This window comes from Cheilinus undulatus, linkage group 21, assembly GCF_018320785.1.
Source record: "Cheilinus undulatus linkage group 21, ASM1832078v1, whole genome shotgun sequence".
NCBI lineage: Eukaryota > Metazoa > Chordata > Actinopteri > Labriformes > Labridae > Cheilinus > Cheilinus undulatus.
This window is the reverse complement of record NC_054885.1, coordinates 40,598,920-40,617,573: the sequence shown is the minus strand read 5'-3', so window position 1 is coordinate 40,617,573 and position 18,654 is coordinate 40,598,920. Positions and strand designations below refer to the sequence as shown.

At 41.7% G+C, this 18,654-nt stretch overlaps 1 protein-coding gene across 1 annotated transcript; it reads right to left on the bottom strand.

Moving 5' to 3' along the window:
- Nucleotides 1–1,033: 1,033 nt before the first annotated feature.
- LOC121529060 (cytosolic phospholipase A2 gamma-like) lies at nt 1,034–17,961 on the bottom strand. The gene is made up of 13 exons (XM_041816729.1): nt 17,701–17,961; nt 14,722–14,832; nt 14,141–14,283; nt 12,825–13,014; nt 12,628–12,733; nt 12,244–12,384; nt 12,103–12,168; nt 11,859–12,005; nt 11,454–11,597; nt 11,286–11,369; nt 8,119–8,273; nt 1,569–1,743; nt 1,034–1,471 (listed from the first exon to the last, which is right to left on the bottom strand). Exons 1-13 carry the CDS (start codon nt 17,944–17,946, stop codon nt 1,302–1,304), a joined length of 1,878 nt encoding a protein of 625 aa, XP_041672663.1. The 5' UTR covers nt 17,947–17,961; the 3' UTR covers nt 1,034–1,301.
- Nucleotides 17,962–18,654: the final 693 nt, after the last annotated feature.

The following is an 18,654-nucleotide window of genomic DNA, read 5'->3' as shown; positions in this document are numbered from 1 at the left end:
TCCTCCACGTTGAGAGGAGCCAGATGAGGCGGCTCGGGCATCTGGTCCGGATATCTCCTGGACGCCTTGCTTGATTTTATACACCTGTGGCCATGGAAGTGATTGGAGTGATTATATATATATATATATATATATATATATATGTATATACATATATATATATATGTGTATACATATATATATATGTATATACATATATATATATACATATATCATTATCGCTGTGCTTGTCTGAAAACTCATGTGTCTTTCATCTACTTGCATTTCCTCCTGTGGCAGACTTGCTTCTATTAACATGGCGGCGACACACGGAGAAAACAATGAAGAAGACGTTCAGTTCAAGTGACTTCAGGGATTAGAAGATGAGATTTGGTGGCAATTTTCTGACTTCCAGTGTGACGTGAAGGTCCTCGGCTGCATCCAGGTACTCTTGGTTCACTGTAAAACTGTGAAATGTTGAAAATTGGTTAAAATTGGCAAAAAAAAAAAAAACGCCAGAAGAAGAGGTGAAAAGGAGGGAAATGTGCAGGAAAAAGTGGCAAAGATTAATGGAAAAACACAAAAATGATTAGAAATTGGCAAAAATTGGTTAAAAGTGGTAAAAAAGGAGGTTAAAAAAGGCAAAGGGTGCAAAAAGAAATAAAATGGGCAGGAAAAAGTGAAGGCAATATGGCTCACAACAGGCTAAAAGTGGTTGAAAAGTGGACAAAAATGTTAAACCTTATCAAACCCAGACACAGTTTTCAGCTCCAACATGAGGGAACTGTCAGAGAGGACGCCATCACCAGCTCTACTGATCTAACACGCATATTATCATCATCTATCAGCTCCAGCTGGGGCGGGACAGGCACTGAGGTTTTCAGGCCTCTGAGTCAGATTTCAGACTTCAGGAGCAGTCCGGACAATCTGACTGGGATTTTAGATTTTCTGAGATCAACAGGAACACTCCATGGCACACAGACAAGATCAGCTAAGAATCTAGAAGTACAGCTTTGTCCACAGGGGGGCGCCAAAATGAACACAAAGCCAGACAGGAGCTTTAACTGATCTTTATTTGACTGAATGTTCACTCAGCAGCCATGATTAAATGACATGATCATGCATTATTATTATCGGGAGTGTTTGTCCCTCTGAGAGCGTCCATTCATGTTTTCATTCATGGTTACTACATCCTGACTTATAAGCAGGAGAAAAACGCTGACCAAACCAAACACTGGGAGACTCTTCACAGCTGAGAGAAGGAAAGAAGACTTCTGTTAACCATGTCTTCATCCTCTCTGAGAAACCTCTCATCCTCATCTCTACCTCTCTCTTCTGCGGAGAACGGCCTTGTTGATCTCCCTCAGCAGAGTTTCTTTGTTGTTCCTCATGTTCTCCTTCGCTATCTCCAACAGAGACTTGATCTTCTCTGGGCTGTATCCACGCTGGAAGGTGGAGAACTCCTCCATCTGTGCCTTCACCTCTGCAGCATCTGGACCAGAACAGGAGAAAATGATGGTCATGAAGATAAGTAGGAATATGACAGCAGTCTTTTGGCTGTGCTGGAGTTTTTTTGTGTTGTTTCAGACCTTTGCAGTTGTCTCTGTTGAAGAGCGGCAGGAAAACGATGGTGGGCTCCTTCTCCTTCCCTTCAAACACGTAGCAGCCCTTTGGAAAGTCTCTGTCCTCCTCAATGGTTTTATTATCGATCTCTGGGAAAGGGTGGTTCACCTTGGCTGCATAATCTCTGGCATCAGTCAGACTCTGTGGGGAGCAGAGCGGGAACGTTATTTCAGATCACATGACCTCTGCACACGGATCGTAAAATAAAAGGACAAAAACGTCCTCAGTCAGAGCAACAGTCTCATTTCTATTTAGAGCCAGGCGTTGAGTATCACTGTTATAGATTATAATATACAGTACTGTGCAGAAGCATGTTTGGGCCGAAATTTGAGGTCTGAAGTAAGGCGAGTACGCCCACCTGAGGGCAGGAAGGAGGAGTGACACAACCCAGGTCATGCTCTGGATCTCTTTGTACATTACCAAGGGCATGGGAAAACAATCTGATGAAAACAAAACAAAAACCACAGCTTTAGGGTGGAGTTATGGGTAGATGTGGCGCTTAAACATAGGCTAGGGCAGTGTTTTTTTCACCCAAGGCACACCTAGGGTTATGCCAAAATCTCAAGGCACACCATTTAAAAATAGAAAATAGACTTTTTAAATAGTGTTATAGTCAAGGTGGCCTATAAGGGGGGATAAAGGGGAGAGCCCCAGAACTCCTGGGGCCCAGCCAACTGGGGGATCATGGAGGTGGCAAAAGGTGGTAAAAATTGGTTAAAAGTGATGGAAAACCATGGCAAAATTGGGTAAAAAGTGGCAAAACAAAGTCAGAAATGGGTGAAAATTGGTAAAAACAAAATAAATAAATAAAAAATAAAAAGTTAAAAAAATAAATAAATAAAAAGTGACCAAACCATGGGTTAAAATTGGCAAAAACTTGTTGAAAGTGTCAAAATAGAGGCAAAAATTGGTTACAAGTGGCCTAAAAGGATTAACCCCTTAAAGCCTGAAAACACAAATAATAGCCGGATAATTCTAATTTTTTGGAACTGAAAAATTTAGCAAATAAAAATTTAACAAATATATTTTTAGTATCTCATTTTATTCATTAGGTGTTTCTGGTAACTGATAATCCACTTGAGGGCATTTTTCTCATTTATCAGATTGTATTCAGAAGTTTTTTTGAGTAATTTATAGAGCATATTGATTAGACAGAGGTATCATAAAAGTATGTATCCCATTTTAGACTACAGGCGTTAACGGGTTAAGTGTTGTAAAAAAGTGGTAAAAATGGTTTAAGAAGTGATGAAAAAGGGCAGAATAGGGCAAAAAAAGTGGCCAAACAAAGGCAAAAGTTGGCAAAAAGGTGGCATAAATAGGTGAAAAGTGTCGCAAAGGTGGCAAAAAAATCACAAGTGGCAAAAAAGTGTTAAAGTCGTAAAAGGTGGAAAAAAAAGGGGGGGGTTAAATGTGATGGAGAAAAATGGCCAAACAATAGCAAAATTGTGCGAAATGTGGCAAAAGGTAACAAAAATGGGTTAAATGTAGCAAAAAGTTCCAAAAAAGTGGCAGTGGGTCAGATGTAGTAATAAGAAGTGACAAAAATGCTAAAAGAAGAGCAAAATGATTTGACTTGTCAAAACAAGTGGCAAAATGGGTAGAAAAAATGTTAACTTGGTTAAAATAGCATGAATTAATCATTTAATCACCAATTTCAACCCAATAATAGCTTGCCATGCTTTTCATCTCTGAATGAGGTAACTGTTAGCCAGGATAGGGTACTGTTAGGGCGGGTAGGAGGGTTGCCACAACCCCCTGGTTGTCGTGTGTATTTTCTAAGCATCTGAGAACTGTTGGTCGTTGCTGGGCGTATTACCAGGGGTGCAAAGGCCCGGACAAAAGAAATGTTGTTAAGCTCGACACACACTTGGCTGCTGAGCGACACACATACAGTTGCAAGAAAAAGTATGTGAACCCTTTGGGATTTCTTGGATTTCTGCATAAATTGGTCATTCTGATCTTCATCTAAGTCACAACAATAGACAAACCCAGTCTGCTTAAACTAATACCGCACAAAAATTATGTTGTCATGTTTTTATTGAACAAACCATGTAAACATTCACAGTGCAGGGTGGAAAAAGTATGAGAACCCCTAGGCAACTGGTGGCCCGGGGGCCATATCAGGCCCCCCAAAGCTTCCTGTCCGGCCCCTGAAAGATCATTAAATTCAGAAAAAGAGGAAAAGAAGATGTTGTGGTTTAAAGAGTATCCTTTGACTTTCAATGTCTGCAGCTGTTTAATCCACCCTCAAAACAATTTATATTGAAATAGTTTTAGAATGACTTAACGCGTGATCTGTTTTACTGAAATCTATTGTCATAATTATTAGATATTTAAAAAGGGGTTAAGGTTGGCAGAAATGGATAAAAGAGTGGTACAAAGGGGATAAAACATGCATGAAAAGTGGTTTAAATGGGTTAGGAATGCCAACAATTGTGTTAAATAGGCAAAAAGTGTCAAAAATGGGTTGAACATGGCAAAAATTGGTTTTAAAGTTGTAAAAACTGCTGAAAAAATGTAATGAAAAGTGGTTAGAAAGTGGCAACAATAGATAAGGGTGGCACAAAGGGGATAAAACATGCAGGAAAAGTGGGTCAAAATGGGTTAAAATCTTGCAAAAAATGGTTTAAAGAGGCAAAAAGTATCAAAAAGGGGTTTAAAGTTTCAAAAATGGGTTAATACTGGTGCTAAATCACAATTGTGGAGGGTCTATTCTCTGTGACTTTCAGGGGCCCAGACCTGTGTCCTTGTGTCCTGCTGCATTATAGATAATAGAGATAGATCTCACTGGTAGTGACTAAAAATGTCCTGCATTTTGAAAGAAAATACAATTACTTCTACAATTATACTTCAAACAGACCAAAATGATCATTTAATTTTTGTGTATTTGAAAGTCCGGCCCCCAGAGTTTCTGTCCAGACTAAATCTGGCCCTTGTGTAAATGTACTTGATGACCCCTGCCCTAGGCTAACAACTGGTTAATCCTCCTCTGGCAGCAATAACCTCAACCAAACGTTTCCTGTAGTTCAGATCAGACCTGCACAACGGTCAGGAGGAATTTTGGACCATTCCTCTTTACAAAACTGTTTCAGTGCTGCAATATTCTTGGGATGATTGGTGTGAATCGCTCTCTTGAGGTCATGCCACAGCATCTCAATGGGGCTGAGGTCAGGACTCTGACTGGGCCACTCCAGAAGGCGTATTTTCTTCTGTTGAAGCCATTCACCCATCCTCTGTTGAGCTTCAGTTGGCGGACAGATGGTCTTAAGTTTCCTGCAAAATGTCTCGATAAACTTGGGAATTCATTTTTCCGTCAATGATAGCAATCCGTCCAGGCCCTGAGGCAGCAAAGCAGCCCCAAACCATGATGGCCCCTCCACCATATTTCACAGTTGGGATGAGGTTTTGATGTTGGTGTGCTGTGCCTTTTTTTCTCCACACAGCGTTGTGTGTTCCTTCCAAACAACTCAGTTTTGGTTTCTATGGACAGAATATTTTGCCAGTAGTGCTGTGGAACATCCAGGTGCTCTTTTGCAAACTTCGAACGTGCAGCAATGTTTTTTTGGACAGCAGTAGCTTCCTCCGTGGTGTCCTCCCATGAACTCCATTCTTCTTTAAAGTTTTACTTATTGTAGATTTGTCAACACAAATGTGACCGAAGCCAGATAAAGTTCCTACAAGTCGGCATTCTGGTGGTTGAGGAAAATGGATACAAAATCGTTTTCTTCAAATTATCATTTTTCGTTTTTTCTCATCTTATGTAAATCCGACATTTAAACTACTCATTCGATGAAAAAAGTAACACAAATGTGATATTTAAAAGCGTTACTTTTGTGTTTAAAAATGCCCTATTCTCGCAGTTGCTGCAAGGATATTGCTCAAACGCCACCCCCCTCAGCACGTAACTACAGCTGTTTCTAGTTATCACCTTTATCAACAAGCCTCAAGATGCACCCTGCAGCGAAGAAAAGTAGAAGAGACATGAAGAAGCAGCAAGAATTATCAACAGACTTCAGACAACTTCAAGATCACTCGACAGTGAAAGTTTGATGAAGGCGGATTTCCTATGGGAATATTTTGATGAGCGTCCGATTCAGAAACTTGGTTTGGGTGGACTTTATGTAAATGTGGCTCTGTTGCTCATGCCCATCACCCGGCCTGCCTGAAGGTTGGAGAGGTCCTGAAACTTTGAGCCTGTTTTTCTCAGAAGAAGCGGGAACTAGAAGTTAACATTCAAATGAGCATATCTTTGTAAAATATGCTCAGATTAAGGTGTGTGATACACCATTAGAAAGCTTGGAATCTACACTTTCATACTGTGTAAAAAACTCAAAAATGACCTCGGACGACTTGCAAGAGTTTTTACCAGCTTTGGTCACAAATGTTGGTGTAAGGCAGTAACTAAAGCACACCACTAGGTGGTGGTGTAGCACTGCATATCGTTCTGCCGAGCCAAGCAATTCGAGTTGTTTGTCCCTTCTCGGACACCGTAGTTTACTGTTGTTCTCCGGGGGGCCGCCATGTTTCGCGAAGTTTTCTCTTTGTTTCTGATGTTTAAGGTAAGCAGTGCTCGGGTCAGCCCACATCTTGTAAAAATATTTAAGTTAAACTGTAGTTAAACAATTATTCTCCTTAAGCTATGTTTCCATAAAGTGTTAAGCACTGTTTAGTGTAGTTTTAAGGACTGTGTTTTAAATATTACAGCATGTGTGACATATAATTTTTGTTAATATCAGCCGGTTTATTAGTAAAGAGAAACTGTTTACTGTGAATGTTAACAGGCAAACCAACAAGAAGTTTTCTCTTTGTTTCTGATGTTTAAGGTTATACTGAACTGAAGTTGGCAACAATTAAATTTTAATTCTCCATCACAACTATGACCCCTGCTGTCTGGCTCATCTCTATCTTCGCAAGACACCCTGCACCCAAAAACACCCAGAAACACAACGCAGAGCTACACAGGGTTTGTGGAGAGGCGCCCCACGTAGAGCAGGCATGCAGAGCTTTTGGGTTACATTAACATGTACCAGAGATTTCTGTAAGTCTTCAGCTGACACTCTAGGATTCTTCTTCACCTCGTTGAGCTTTCTGTGCTGTGCTCTTGCAGTCATCTTTACAGGACGACCACGCCTAGGGAGAGTAGCAACAGTGCTGAACCTTCTCCATTTGTAGACAGTCTGTCTTACCGTGGACACATGAACATCAAGGCTTTTAGAGATACTTTTGGAACCCTTTCCAGCTTCATGCAAGTCAACAGTTCTTGATCGTAGGTCTTCTGAGAGCTCTTTTGTGCCAGGCATGGTTCACATCAGGCAATGCTTCTTGAGAACAGCAAACTCAACACTGGTGTGTGTTTTTTATAGGGCAGGGCAGCTTTAACCAACACATCCAATCTCATCACATTGATTGGACTCCAGGTTGGCTGACTCCTGGCAATTAGCTCTTGGAGAAGTCATTAGCCTAGGGGTTCACATACTTTTTCCACCCTGTATACATGTGTGTATATGTATACATGTTTTGTTTAACAAAAATATGAAAACATATAATTTTTTGTGCAGTATTAGTTTAAGCAGACTGTGTTTGTCTATTGTTGTGACTTAGATGAAGATCAGAACACATTTTATGACCAATTTATGCAGAAATCCAAGAAATCCCAAAGGGTTCACATACTTTTTCTTGCAACTGTACTTGTGAAATGTGTTGACACTGACTCTGGCCGCCATCCCTCCTCTCTTCAGCCCAGGGTTGTGGAACATCAGGACCTATGAAGAACCGTTAGCGCTCTACATGCCTAAAACTTCTGCACAGTACTGTATAATAAATAACAGATAAAATCTGACACTGCGAGTAAAAAGGCTGTCACGAGGAGGTGGCTAAAATCAGACCCACCAACTATTGAAGAGTGGATAGAAATAGTACATGAAATTTATATTATGGAGCGACTGTCATTTCTCCTCAGGATCCAAAAAGAAAAATTTTACCTGATTTGGTCCAAGTGGACTGAATACATCAAATCAATTAGATCAGATTTTAATTAACTCAACAATATGTTTGAAGTGAGGTTGACGCAATAAAGGATTTAGATGCTTGACACAATATGAAATGTAGATATGGACATCAAAAAGTCACCATGTATATGTAAGTTTCTGTTTGATCTTGTCTTATATACGCATGTATGTGGATATGTATGCAGAGTAGGAATATATGCACATATATGTGTATGTGTATATATGTATAGGTGGTTGTTTTCCTTACCATAGATTTCTGGTGAACCATGGACTGAAGAGCTTCCCATGTTTGACTATATATAGTTAACTATGCTACATTGTTTAAAAAAATGTTTTAAAAAAATACTTTGGAGGGGCAACATTTGGATAACTGGAGAATGGAATGTCTCAAAAAATGTGGTGTGGATTTAACAGTGGTACAGCTGTAATTATGTGAGACAATATGTAAGAATGTATCTGCCAAAATAAAAAATAAAAAATCTGACACTGCACTCCAGCCGCGCCGTACCTTAAACATTTCCCCGGCGCTGTAATCTGGAACGATGAGGAGGTCGATGTCTCTCCTGTCCCCCAGAAATGATGGGAATGGCACGTTAACCAGGAAACCGGCGTCCACCAGGTGGAAACTTTCGTTACGATGGAGGCAATGTGGAACGCTGGAGTCTGCCCAGCAACAGGAGAAATTAGTTTTTTATTCAGCCACTCTCAGGGTAAAGTCTTTCATGTACATTCTTTTCATTTGCTTCATTATTTGGCCCAGAACAAAAAAACTCAAACATCCCTCATTGAAGCTACAGTTTAACAAAACTTTTATTTTTCTATTTTATTAAGGCCCGAGCACCGACCTCTGTCAGCGAGGATGCTGGTGCATCTGTCATTTTTCTGTCAGAAGAATCGCTGGAAGCTTTAAGATGCTCAGAACTCGCCAAATTTACAGAGAGTTGTCCCCCAGTGGAAATGTTGGTATTTAGGTGGAATCATGAAAGTCCATCAAGCAGGCATGAGAGAGGGGGACAGCACGGGTTGGTTTCGGCAAACTATTCCCACAGTTCCATGGTTGGAACACACGCCGACATGTGCCGGGGTGGGAGGGCCCGTCAGCGCTGCTAGTTTATTCATGTTTTTTAGAGATTTGTTCAGGGTCAAGGGAACCAGACCTGAGCACACTTGAGTTGATCAGTGTTAATGCATTTGTGCTGTACTTGGGTACCAAACTTGAGTCCACTTAAAGGGGTGGTAGTCCAGGACAAGGGAGATCTCAGTACACCCCTGCACCAGACCAGGGTACTGGTCAGTGAGCAGAACTGTAGTCAGATCAAAACGTCTCCTGTCTCTCCAAAGAACTGTTTCATCCATGCAGCAGGAGACGATGTCATCCTCTCAGCCACGGGTTCTCAAATGGTGTGGCAGGGCACACTAGTGTGCCTTGAGGCAATTCAAGGTGTGCCTTGGGGATCTGGCTGGACCCCTGAAAAAATACCCAGAGTATGGGTCCTCCCCAGTTGTGATTTATGTATGATATCAGTGCATGTGTATTGAATCAGTAGCATTGTTTCTAGCAACGTGGCTAACAGTTACCTCATTTGGCAAGCTATTATTGAGTTGAAATTGGTGTTTAAATTATAATTTCATGCTACTTTTAACCAAGTTATCCAATTTTTCTACGTATTTTACCACTTATTTTGACAGCTTAAACCATTTTTGCTACTTTTTTTTTTTGCAGTTTTGCAACGTTTTGCAATACTTTTATCCCATTTTTGCTACATTTTTGCATTTTTTTTCTATGATTTAGACATTTTTTGATAACTTTTTTCCATCCCTTTTAACCTCTTTTTACCACCTTTTAGCATCTCTAACCCTTTTTGCCACTTTTCTGCCACTTGTAACATATTTTGCTACCTTTTTGACACTTTCAACCCATTTTTGCCACCTTCTTGCCAATTTCCGCTCACTTTGCCTTTGTTTGGCCACTTTTTTACCCAATTTTGCCCATTTTAAAATCATTTTTAACCCATTTTTACCACCTATTGACAACATTCAACCCTATTTGGCCTTTTGTGACCCATTTTTTGCCACCTTTGACACACTTTCAAGATGTTTTTGCCACTTTAACCCATTTTTTGACCCCTTATGCCAATTGTTACCCATTTTTGACTCTGTCTTGTCACCTTTTGCCTTCTTTTGCCACCCCCAGTTGGCTTTATCTCCCCTTATGGGCCACATTGACTGTTACATTATTTAAAAAGTCTATTTTGTATTAATATGAATATGGTGTGCCTTGAGATTTTGGCTTAACCTTAGGTGTGCCTTGGGCAAAAAAGTTTGAAAACCACTGCTCTGAGCCAGGGGTTATCAACCTTTTTAGCCCTTGACCCTTAAAATAAGATGCCAGAAACCGCGGACCCCACTCTACCTGAAGGTGGTTAAACAGCCATGCATGATCAGGAATAGTCACGTGTAGACAAGGCTGTCCGTAAGGGCGGGTAAAGGGGAGAGCTTTCAGGGGCCCATGGAGGTCAGAAAAATCATGGTTCATTGTAAAGTTTAGCTGTGGTATTCATATCTTATATTTCACCTAAATAATAACCACTCTTATCAAGAAACAGCATCTTTTTTATTCATTTGTGTAGTGAACAGCCTTCTTTAAATCAAAATACCTTAGGTCAGAACCAGAATTAAAATGGGTTAAAAATGGCTTAAAATGGTTAATTGGGCAAAACATGGTGGAAAAATGTTGAAATTTGATTTTAAAAGTAGCAGAAATTGGTCAAAAATGGGTTAAAGTGGCATAAATGCGCATAGATAGTTGTAAAATTGGATTTAAAAGGCTTAAATGGCTTAAATGGGCAAAAATGGCTGAAAATTTGGTGAAATAGGATAAAAAATTGATTTAAACAGGCAAAAAGGGTTAACTGAGTCAGAAAATTGGCAGAATTGGGTTTAACTGGCAAATATGAGCTTATCAAATAGTGAAATGCGGTGAAAATGGGCAAAATGGGCGTAAAAAGTGGTTAATAAAGGCAAAAATGATGTTTAAATGGATAATAATGGATAAGCGGCAAAATGTGTAAAAATTGGCAAAAACTGTGGGAAAAGGTGTCAAAAATTGGTTAAAATTTGGTAAAATTGATGTAGAGTGGCAACAGTGTAATTTAAAACTATTCTCCATTATTTTTGGGCATCTGAAGACCCCCTCTCAGTGCCTCATGACCCCCATGGGGGTCCCGACCCCAGCGTTGAGAACCACCGCTCTAAGCTGCAGGATAGATGTGGAAGTAGGAAGAGGGTCGTTGTTCCTGTCTCTAAAATCATAAAAACATCCGTAGGAGCAGGATGGACTCTGCATGGAGAAAAGCTGACTGTGGAGCTGCCGTTGTTGTCTTGTCTTTCTTCTTTATGCTGGACTTTCAAACTAACTTCATGCATACTCCACCTCCTGGATCAGACTACACATGTCTGTTAAAGCAGCTCTAACCATTTCCTCTGATAAAACCCAGACAGTAGGACCTAACCATGCTTGTTCTTGGACCTTTGCTAAAATAAAGCTCTGAGCGTTATCATGAATTTAGTTAATGTGGACATTTTATTCTGACAAACTCAGAGCAGACAAAGCTTTGTGATTTTTTTAGATGAAATAGACTAAGTCAGAGTGGATGACCTGGTCTGCAGTCTTACTTTGGTACTGGTAGAGGAAGTTGTTGGTGGTTCCCCACTCCCAATTCACAACCAGAGGAAGGAACTGCTGGATGAGATACATGACTGGAGACACAAAAACACCGACATGTTTACATCTCATCTAAGTAAAACTTTGTTAGTCCGTCTGTTTGTCCTTCTGAAACTGACCTTGAACTTTAAACAGTCCTTCCTGCAGGCCCTGGCCCCACGTCTCCATCTTGCTGTGCAGCGACTCACTCATCTGCTGGAAAAAAGTGGGGTCCTCCGAACTCCTCCCAGCGCTCCGAGCAGCCTCTTCACGGTGAGACTTATCTGGGAGACAGGAAGGGACGCGGTGGAGTTTCAGATCAGGTATTTGCTGCTCATGATACAGCAAAAAGACAAATCAAGAAGCCAGGAACTGCTTCTGGTAGGAAATCACTGAGACTCTAGGTAAACTAGCAGTAAGCTACTCATTTGTGGTCTGGTGAACTAGTGAGGAGTTGCTCATCCATTCCTGGTTAGTTTTTATTCACTGATGAACGTAAGGATGACTAAAGCAAAGAGGTCACATTTATGTTAAACCATCATCACCAGTGTCTTCCAGAAGCTTCTGCAGGTTGTTGAGTTCATCCAGCGAGTCTGGGTGTCTGACAGTGTTTCTGGTCAGACCGATGAGTCTCTGAATGGATTGGTAACGATGATTGTACTCTGCAGCTGCAGAGTTTCTGGCACCGGGCGCTGAAAGACACAAAAATACATTTGACTTCACAAACAGACCGTTTCCTGCAGCTTCTAAATAACATTTAGTATCTTTAATAGTGTCGTGGATATTTACCATTCAGCCAGGAAGGGATGTAGTCTGCAAACATCTCCTCATCAGCCAAAGCAGAACCAAGAAGACCTGCAGAGAATAATGACAATGATACCACGCTATAGAGCAGAAGTAGTCCAACAATGCCACCCTGTGGACTCACACCTTGGAGTTTGACCATGTCCATCTCAGGCTTCTCCTCCTGCAGCTCTCCGTTTTCAAACTTGCTGCCCAGCAGAGACGTTTGGACAAAGACACCGAGCTCTGTGAAGCCGGCCTCATGAGGAGTCAGCTCGAACCATTGACCTGAACCATGGAGAGAACGTTTGACACTTAGTAAGAGACCATCAGTCACTAACAGGCCCTTATAAGATGAGTTTTTATGAGTTTATACACTCACTCTTAAATAAATATTGATACCAATCTGTATTTGGTTTTGTTGTATGACAGACAGCTGTGTTATGAACCAGCAGGCCAAATTTCAGTCATGAAAAACATCCCTAAGTTTATCAAATGAAGCTAAGGTTTTTGATTAACCCTGTTTTGCACCTTCTGTTCGGCCGTGTGAGAAGCAGTTTTTCTCCAGGGCGCAGTAGACCGGGTACGGGTTGGTGGCGTTCCTTTTGGCCTCCTCAGAAAGATGCCGCAGATCCAACTGATGGAAGATGATATCTTTGATGAAAATCTGCACAACAATCAAAGTTTGCTGCTCTTAAAATGTGAGATATTAATTTTTGCTCTGGGACCTGCTTCATGATTGCAGCAGAGACCATCACCGCCCAAATATCAGTGAGAGAGAAGTTCTCCATATCCTCCGCTTGCTTGCTCAGCCACGCCTGAGCTTCCCCCAGCTCCACCCCAGGACCCAACAGCGTAGACATGACTCTGTCCATCCCCACACTCCACTGGGGGTTGCTGTACAGAGATGCCATGGCCCTGCAGAGACAGAGAGAAGAGGGAGAGACAAAGAAGAGGTGGTGGTTAGATCTGTCCTACAGACAGTTTTCAGAAACCTCGTTGCAGGTGTCATGGCTGCAGGCTTGTCTTCATATCATCCATCCATCCATCCATCCATATTCTTCTCCTTATCCGAGGTCGGGTTGTGGGGGCAGCAGCCTAATCGGGGCGCCCAAACTTCCCTTTCCCTGGCCACTTCATCCAGTTCTTCCCGGGGGATCCCAAGGCGTTCCCAAGCCAGCCGAACAACATATATCTCTCCAGAGTGTCCTGGGTCTTCCCCAGGGCCTCCTCCCAGTGGGACCTGCCCAGTACACCTCACCAGGGAGGCGTCCAGGAGGCATTCGGACCAGATGCCCGAGCCACCTCATCTGGCTCCTCTCGGCGCGGAGGAACAGCGCTCTACTCCGAGTCCTTCTTAGATGGCCGTTTTTCTCACCCTATCTCTAAGGGAGAGCCCAGACACCCTGCGGAGGAAACTCATTTTGGCCGCCTGTATCCGTGATCTCGTTCTTTCGGTAACTACCCACAGCTCATGACCATCGGTGAGGGAAGGAACGTCATTGCCCACGTGAGCATAGAAGTCTCCCAGCAGAACGAGGGAGTCCCCAGAAGGAGTGCTCTCCAGCACCCCGTCTAGCGACTCCAAAAAGGGTGGGTACTCTGCACTGCCGTTTGGTGCATACGCACAAACAACAGTCAGGACCCATCCCCCCACCCGAAGGCGGAGGGAGGCTACCCTCTCATACACCGGGGTGAACCCCAATGCACAGGCTGTCTTCATATCATGATTACATTAATCACAGCAGAAACATGGACTGGATATCTCCAACTTTAACCAGCCCTTGTGCACATATCTGCAACAGCCACAAAATCACATGCATCCCTTTTGTCTTTAGACATTGCATGTCTTTGTTTTCTGATGGAAACTCTCACACACCAGCTCTCCATAACAAAAGAACCCTGTGAAACCAACTCCTTGATTTAATTTAAGATTGCACAATTTCTATTGCCCAATCTTTCCAAAGAATTCCTGCAGAAAAAGACCAACCCAGCACTGCAGCTGTTATTCACACATGCTGATGTTTATAGTGTTTGCTGTTACCACGTCGACCCTGAAACTCCTCCCAGGTAGAGCAGAGGGTCCAGCAGGCCGTCCTTTTCCATCTGATAGAGAGAGCCTATCAGACCGATCGCGGCTCTCTCACCTCCTCCTGACCCTAGCAGAGCTATGTGAGGGACCGAGTCCTGGAGGGAGGAAGCATAAAGAGACAAATAAAATGATGCAGAGTGTTTTTAACCCTCAGGCATCACTTGAATTTACTACCCTTTAAAACCATTCAGGACAAAAATGTCCACTTCCAAAAAAATGCTATAAAAAAACTTAACAGATTCATATTTTCTTCTGCATTTTTTTGCATAAATCTCTTAAACAACTTCAGCTGTGCTCAAAACTACCAAACATTCAATCATTTTGAGGAATTTAACCCTTTAAATGCTAGTTTGATTACTTAAAGTCAATGTTGTTTATATGAAAAAAACGTATGTCTGACTTTTAAGAGTCAGACCTACACAATGTGAATATTTACCAGAGCATTAAAAGAATGTTTAATGAAAGACACTCAGACATGAATAATGGAGCCAAGGACACAGAGATCTCTGTCCCACAGTCTCCTCCTCTCTTACTTCAGTACAGTTGATTCCCAGACTGCTCAGAGACTCCAGGACGATCCGTTTCCTCTGGCTGATGTACTCCTGTTCACCGGGACTCAGACTCCGAGACGGACGGACGGATTTCTGAAACAAACAGAGACGTTTGACCAACATCTCAGGGTAAATAGAGACACCAGGAAAAGAGCAAACCTCACACAGCTGAAATCAACCGCTGAGATCAAGAACTAGGAGGAAGATTCTCTCTTTGGCTGTTTGACCACAGAAATACACAGAGGGTCATTTATTCCTGTTGGCAGCTTATTTACAATCAAAATTCATTTATAATCAATGACTGTGATTTCAGACATCTACCTCAGATTTAATCCACATCTGTTTCTGACCGGCTCCATCCAGGAACCATCAGAGGACCAGTTTGCTTTTCCATAAATCCACGTCTTTATGTCATTCTTAACATCTCCATTTTCCCAGAAACACTAGCTCCAAATTCAGCAGAGCTGCTGGCTCAGATGCTCGTGTCTATCAGGGTGGAAACTGGAGCGTCTGATTCTATCCTGAGGCTCACTGGAGCACACTGGAACTCTTCCCTGGCTTCCTCCATGTACATCTTCAGCAGATAAACAGCTTCAAAACGCCCCGTACATGGTAGACAGATCATGCAGGCCAGTCTAGGGCCCGCCCTCTTTTATTGTGAAGCCATGTTGTTGTAACTCGTGCAGGACGTGCCATGGCATCGTCTCTCTGATAAAGATGTTGTCTACTTGTAAACCAGTCTGCTCCTCTCAGCATTAATGATGCTTTCACAGATGTGTAAGTGACCCATGTGATGGCACTAATACACCTCTACACCATCACCGGTGCGGGCTTTTGAACTCTGCATTGACAATAATTGGGACGGTCCTTTTCCTCTTTAACCCAGAGGGGTCAAAGGTCATCAGTGCTCACTAGGGCTGACAGCTTCCATTTGATTGGTCGAGTGTTTGGTCGAAAAGAATTTGTCCGACCAAGATCACCCTGTCGAGTCACACTGATAACGGAGATCATCTGGCCACAAATTTTTGCCATTTTAACCCTTTCCACCACTTTTTTCTGCCTGTTTTTGCCACTTTTAAATTAATTCTTGCCACATAAGCCAAATTTTGCCTCTGTTGACCGATTATTGCCACTATTACCTCCATTTTACCACCTTTTTTAAGCCCATTTTTTCCCATTTTAACCACATTTCTCTATCTGACATGCCACTTTTCGCCAGTTTGGCCAATTTCTGCCAATATCTGCCTATTTTTTCTTTCATAGTTAGCACTGTTTTGCCAGTTTATATCAATTTTTCTTCCCATTTCACCAGATTTCAACCCTTTTTTGCCAATTTAAAGCCTTGTCAGCCACTTTTTAGCCCCCTTTTACCACTGTTTATGCCCATTTTGCCTTTTTTCGTTTTTTGTTTTGTTTTTTTGCCATTCTATAATTTTTTTGCCACTTCTAACCCATTTCTGCTACTTTAAAGCTCTAATTTTACCACCTTTTCCAGCATTTTTTTGCCATTATTAACCCATTTTTTCAATTTTTAACCCATTTTAATTATTTTTTTTTTTTACAAAATAGATTGACATTTTTAAGAAGGCTATATGCTACACAAATGATTTTAAAAAATTGACTTGTTTTATTGATAAGAGTGGTAATTTTTCAGGTGAAATATAAAATATTGATATCAAAGCTTAACTTTACAATAGACCATGATTTTGTTGACCTCCATGGACCCCCAGTTTGGCTGGGTCCCCAAAATCTCTCCCCTCATGGACGGCCGTGTCTCCACATGACTATTCATGAAAGTGCATGTCTGTGTTGAACCACCTTCAGGGACAGTGGGGGTCCCCGGTCTCTGGCACCTTTATTTTGGGGGTCATCAGTTATAAAGGATGAGAACCCCTGTACTAGATGACCATGCTGCTGTATTAAAGAAGGCTTTAAACCACAGATTAACACTACAAACTTGTTCTGGAAATGATTATTGAGGTAATAAATAACTGCTGTGTTTTCATTCTCTCAGGGCCGTTTTCACACGAGCACTCTAACAGGATTTTTTAGTCTGACCAGGAAGCTCAGGATGCCAGACATGCTGTAAAACGACGCTACAGAAATCCAAGCTGGGGAGGAAGTACCCATCTTTTTAAACCTCTCAACCTGCCCTGGCTTCAGGTTGTCAAAATTCTTGGGACATCTGATACCACGTGTTCCAAACTGGTGCAACCTCCATTATTTCTGATGACTGATAGAATAAAAAAAGAACTAAAAGTAGAATAAAAATGCACATCTTAAGCCATTTTAACCCAAAAAGAGAATGTTTTGTATCTTTAAACCTCAGGCATCACTTTAATTTACAACCCTTTAAAGCCATTAAGGACAAAAATGTCCACTTCCAAAAACTGCTTTAAAAACTTCACAGATTCTTCTTTTTTTTTTTTTTTTGCATAAATCTCTTAAACAACTACCAAACATTCACTCAAACTGGCATTTAAAGGGCTAAAATGCAGAAAAAATACTAATCTGTGAAGTTTTTATAGCAGTTTTTTCGAAGTGGACATTTTTGTCCTTAATGGCTTTTAAGAGTAGTAAATTTGTTTCAGTGTTCCCCTGACTCCTTAGAGACATTGAAATTTGAATTCATATATTTGCCAGGAAAGAAACTTTGTTGAAAAATTGAGACTATGTGGACTAACAGAGCCAGAATGGTGAGCAGAGAAAGAGGAAAAACAGACAAAAATGTCCCTAGAGATGCCTGAGGGTTATAACAGTACACCTGCAGATTCTGACAATAAAAACCAATAAATTGTCCAATATGACAGAAGCCTTTTTTGCTGTTGTGGTGTTAAATCAGCTCTGAGACAGCCCTAGTTTGCAGCATTTGATGAAGGCATGGTTCTCTCTCATGGTTAAAATCATGAGACATGAGTAAATTGTACACAGAACTCTAATGACAGATGCTGTTTCTCTCACCTCAGCGGCAGCTGTCGTCTCCTCCACATTTTCTGGTATCACCACTGCCCCACAGACCATAATCCAGACCCAGATCACTGACACGGTCAAACTGGTGCGTCCAGTCTGCATGTGAGGGCGTGGCTTCATCCTTCTGCCAAGGTGTGTAAAGGATAAAAACACCTGGTAGTGGCTGTTCAGATTTCTCTGCAGTCTGATCAGTTTCTTCACACGGAGACGATCGATGGGCAGACTCAGACGAGTCATACACGATCAGGACTGAAAACAAACACTTCTAAGAAATCTGAAGTCACACACACTTTGATTGGAACCACATGTTGGCTTTGGAGGAGATTTCTATACATGAGCCAGAAAACAATCACAGCTTTGTGGTGGACTTCACTCTGATCAATCACAGCTTCAGTCTTTATGATCAGAGATCAATCAGTGATCAATCACAGCTTCAGTCTTTATGATCTGATTTTCCTAAATAGTCGATGCAAATGACAGAATAATTTTCTTATCATCAGCCGTCAGTCAGAGAAGTGTGGAATGCCCTCTCCAGGTTGGGAATGAGATCCTGCCCCAAGTGGAGGAGTTCAAGTATCTCGGGGTCTTGTTCACGAGTGAGGGAAGAATGGAGCGGGAGATCAACAGGTGGATCAGTGTGGCCAGTGGCGTGCATAGACTTTTTAAAGGGCAGGGGCGAAAAGAAAAAAAAGGGCTTATACAGCGCATTCTCGCCACTAAAGAGGGCACTAAGTTTCACATCTTTTCAAGGGCACTTTAGATATGTTTATATGTTGGCACATTATATAGCCTTAAAACAGACTAACTAGACAGACTACTCAAGTTAGTTTGTAGTCAGGATCAGCATCCACAAGAACTGTGGAGATTCAACGTTGGACTGTGAAGACTGTTTTCTGGAGCTTAGTGTGTTTTCTTCACCCAAGAGGGCAGTTTAGTGTGTTTCGC

What these genes read in the sequence shown, in the direction of transcription:
- LOC121529060 (XM_041816729.1), bottom strand. Translation starts at nt 17,946, where the DNA reads ATGACTCGTCTGAGTCTGCCCATCGATCGTCTCCGTGTGAAGAAACTG. An exon ending in GCGCCGGGGAAATGTTTAAG is followed by an intron (nt 1,744 to 8,118) that starts GTACGGCGCGGC and finishes TGCTCCCCACAG; the next exon opens with AGTCTGACTGATGCCAGAGA. An exon ending in CAACAGAGACAACTGCAAAG is followed by an intron (nt 1,472 to 1,568) that starts GTCTGAAACAAC and finishes GTTCTGGTCCAG; the next exon opens with ATGCTGCAGAGGTGAAGGCA.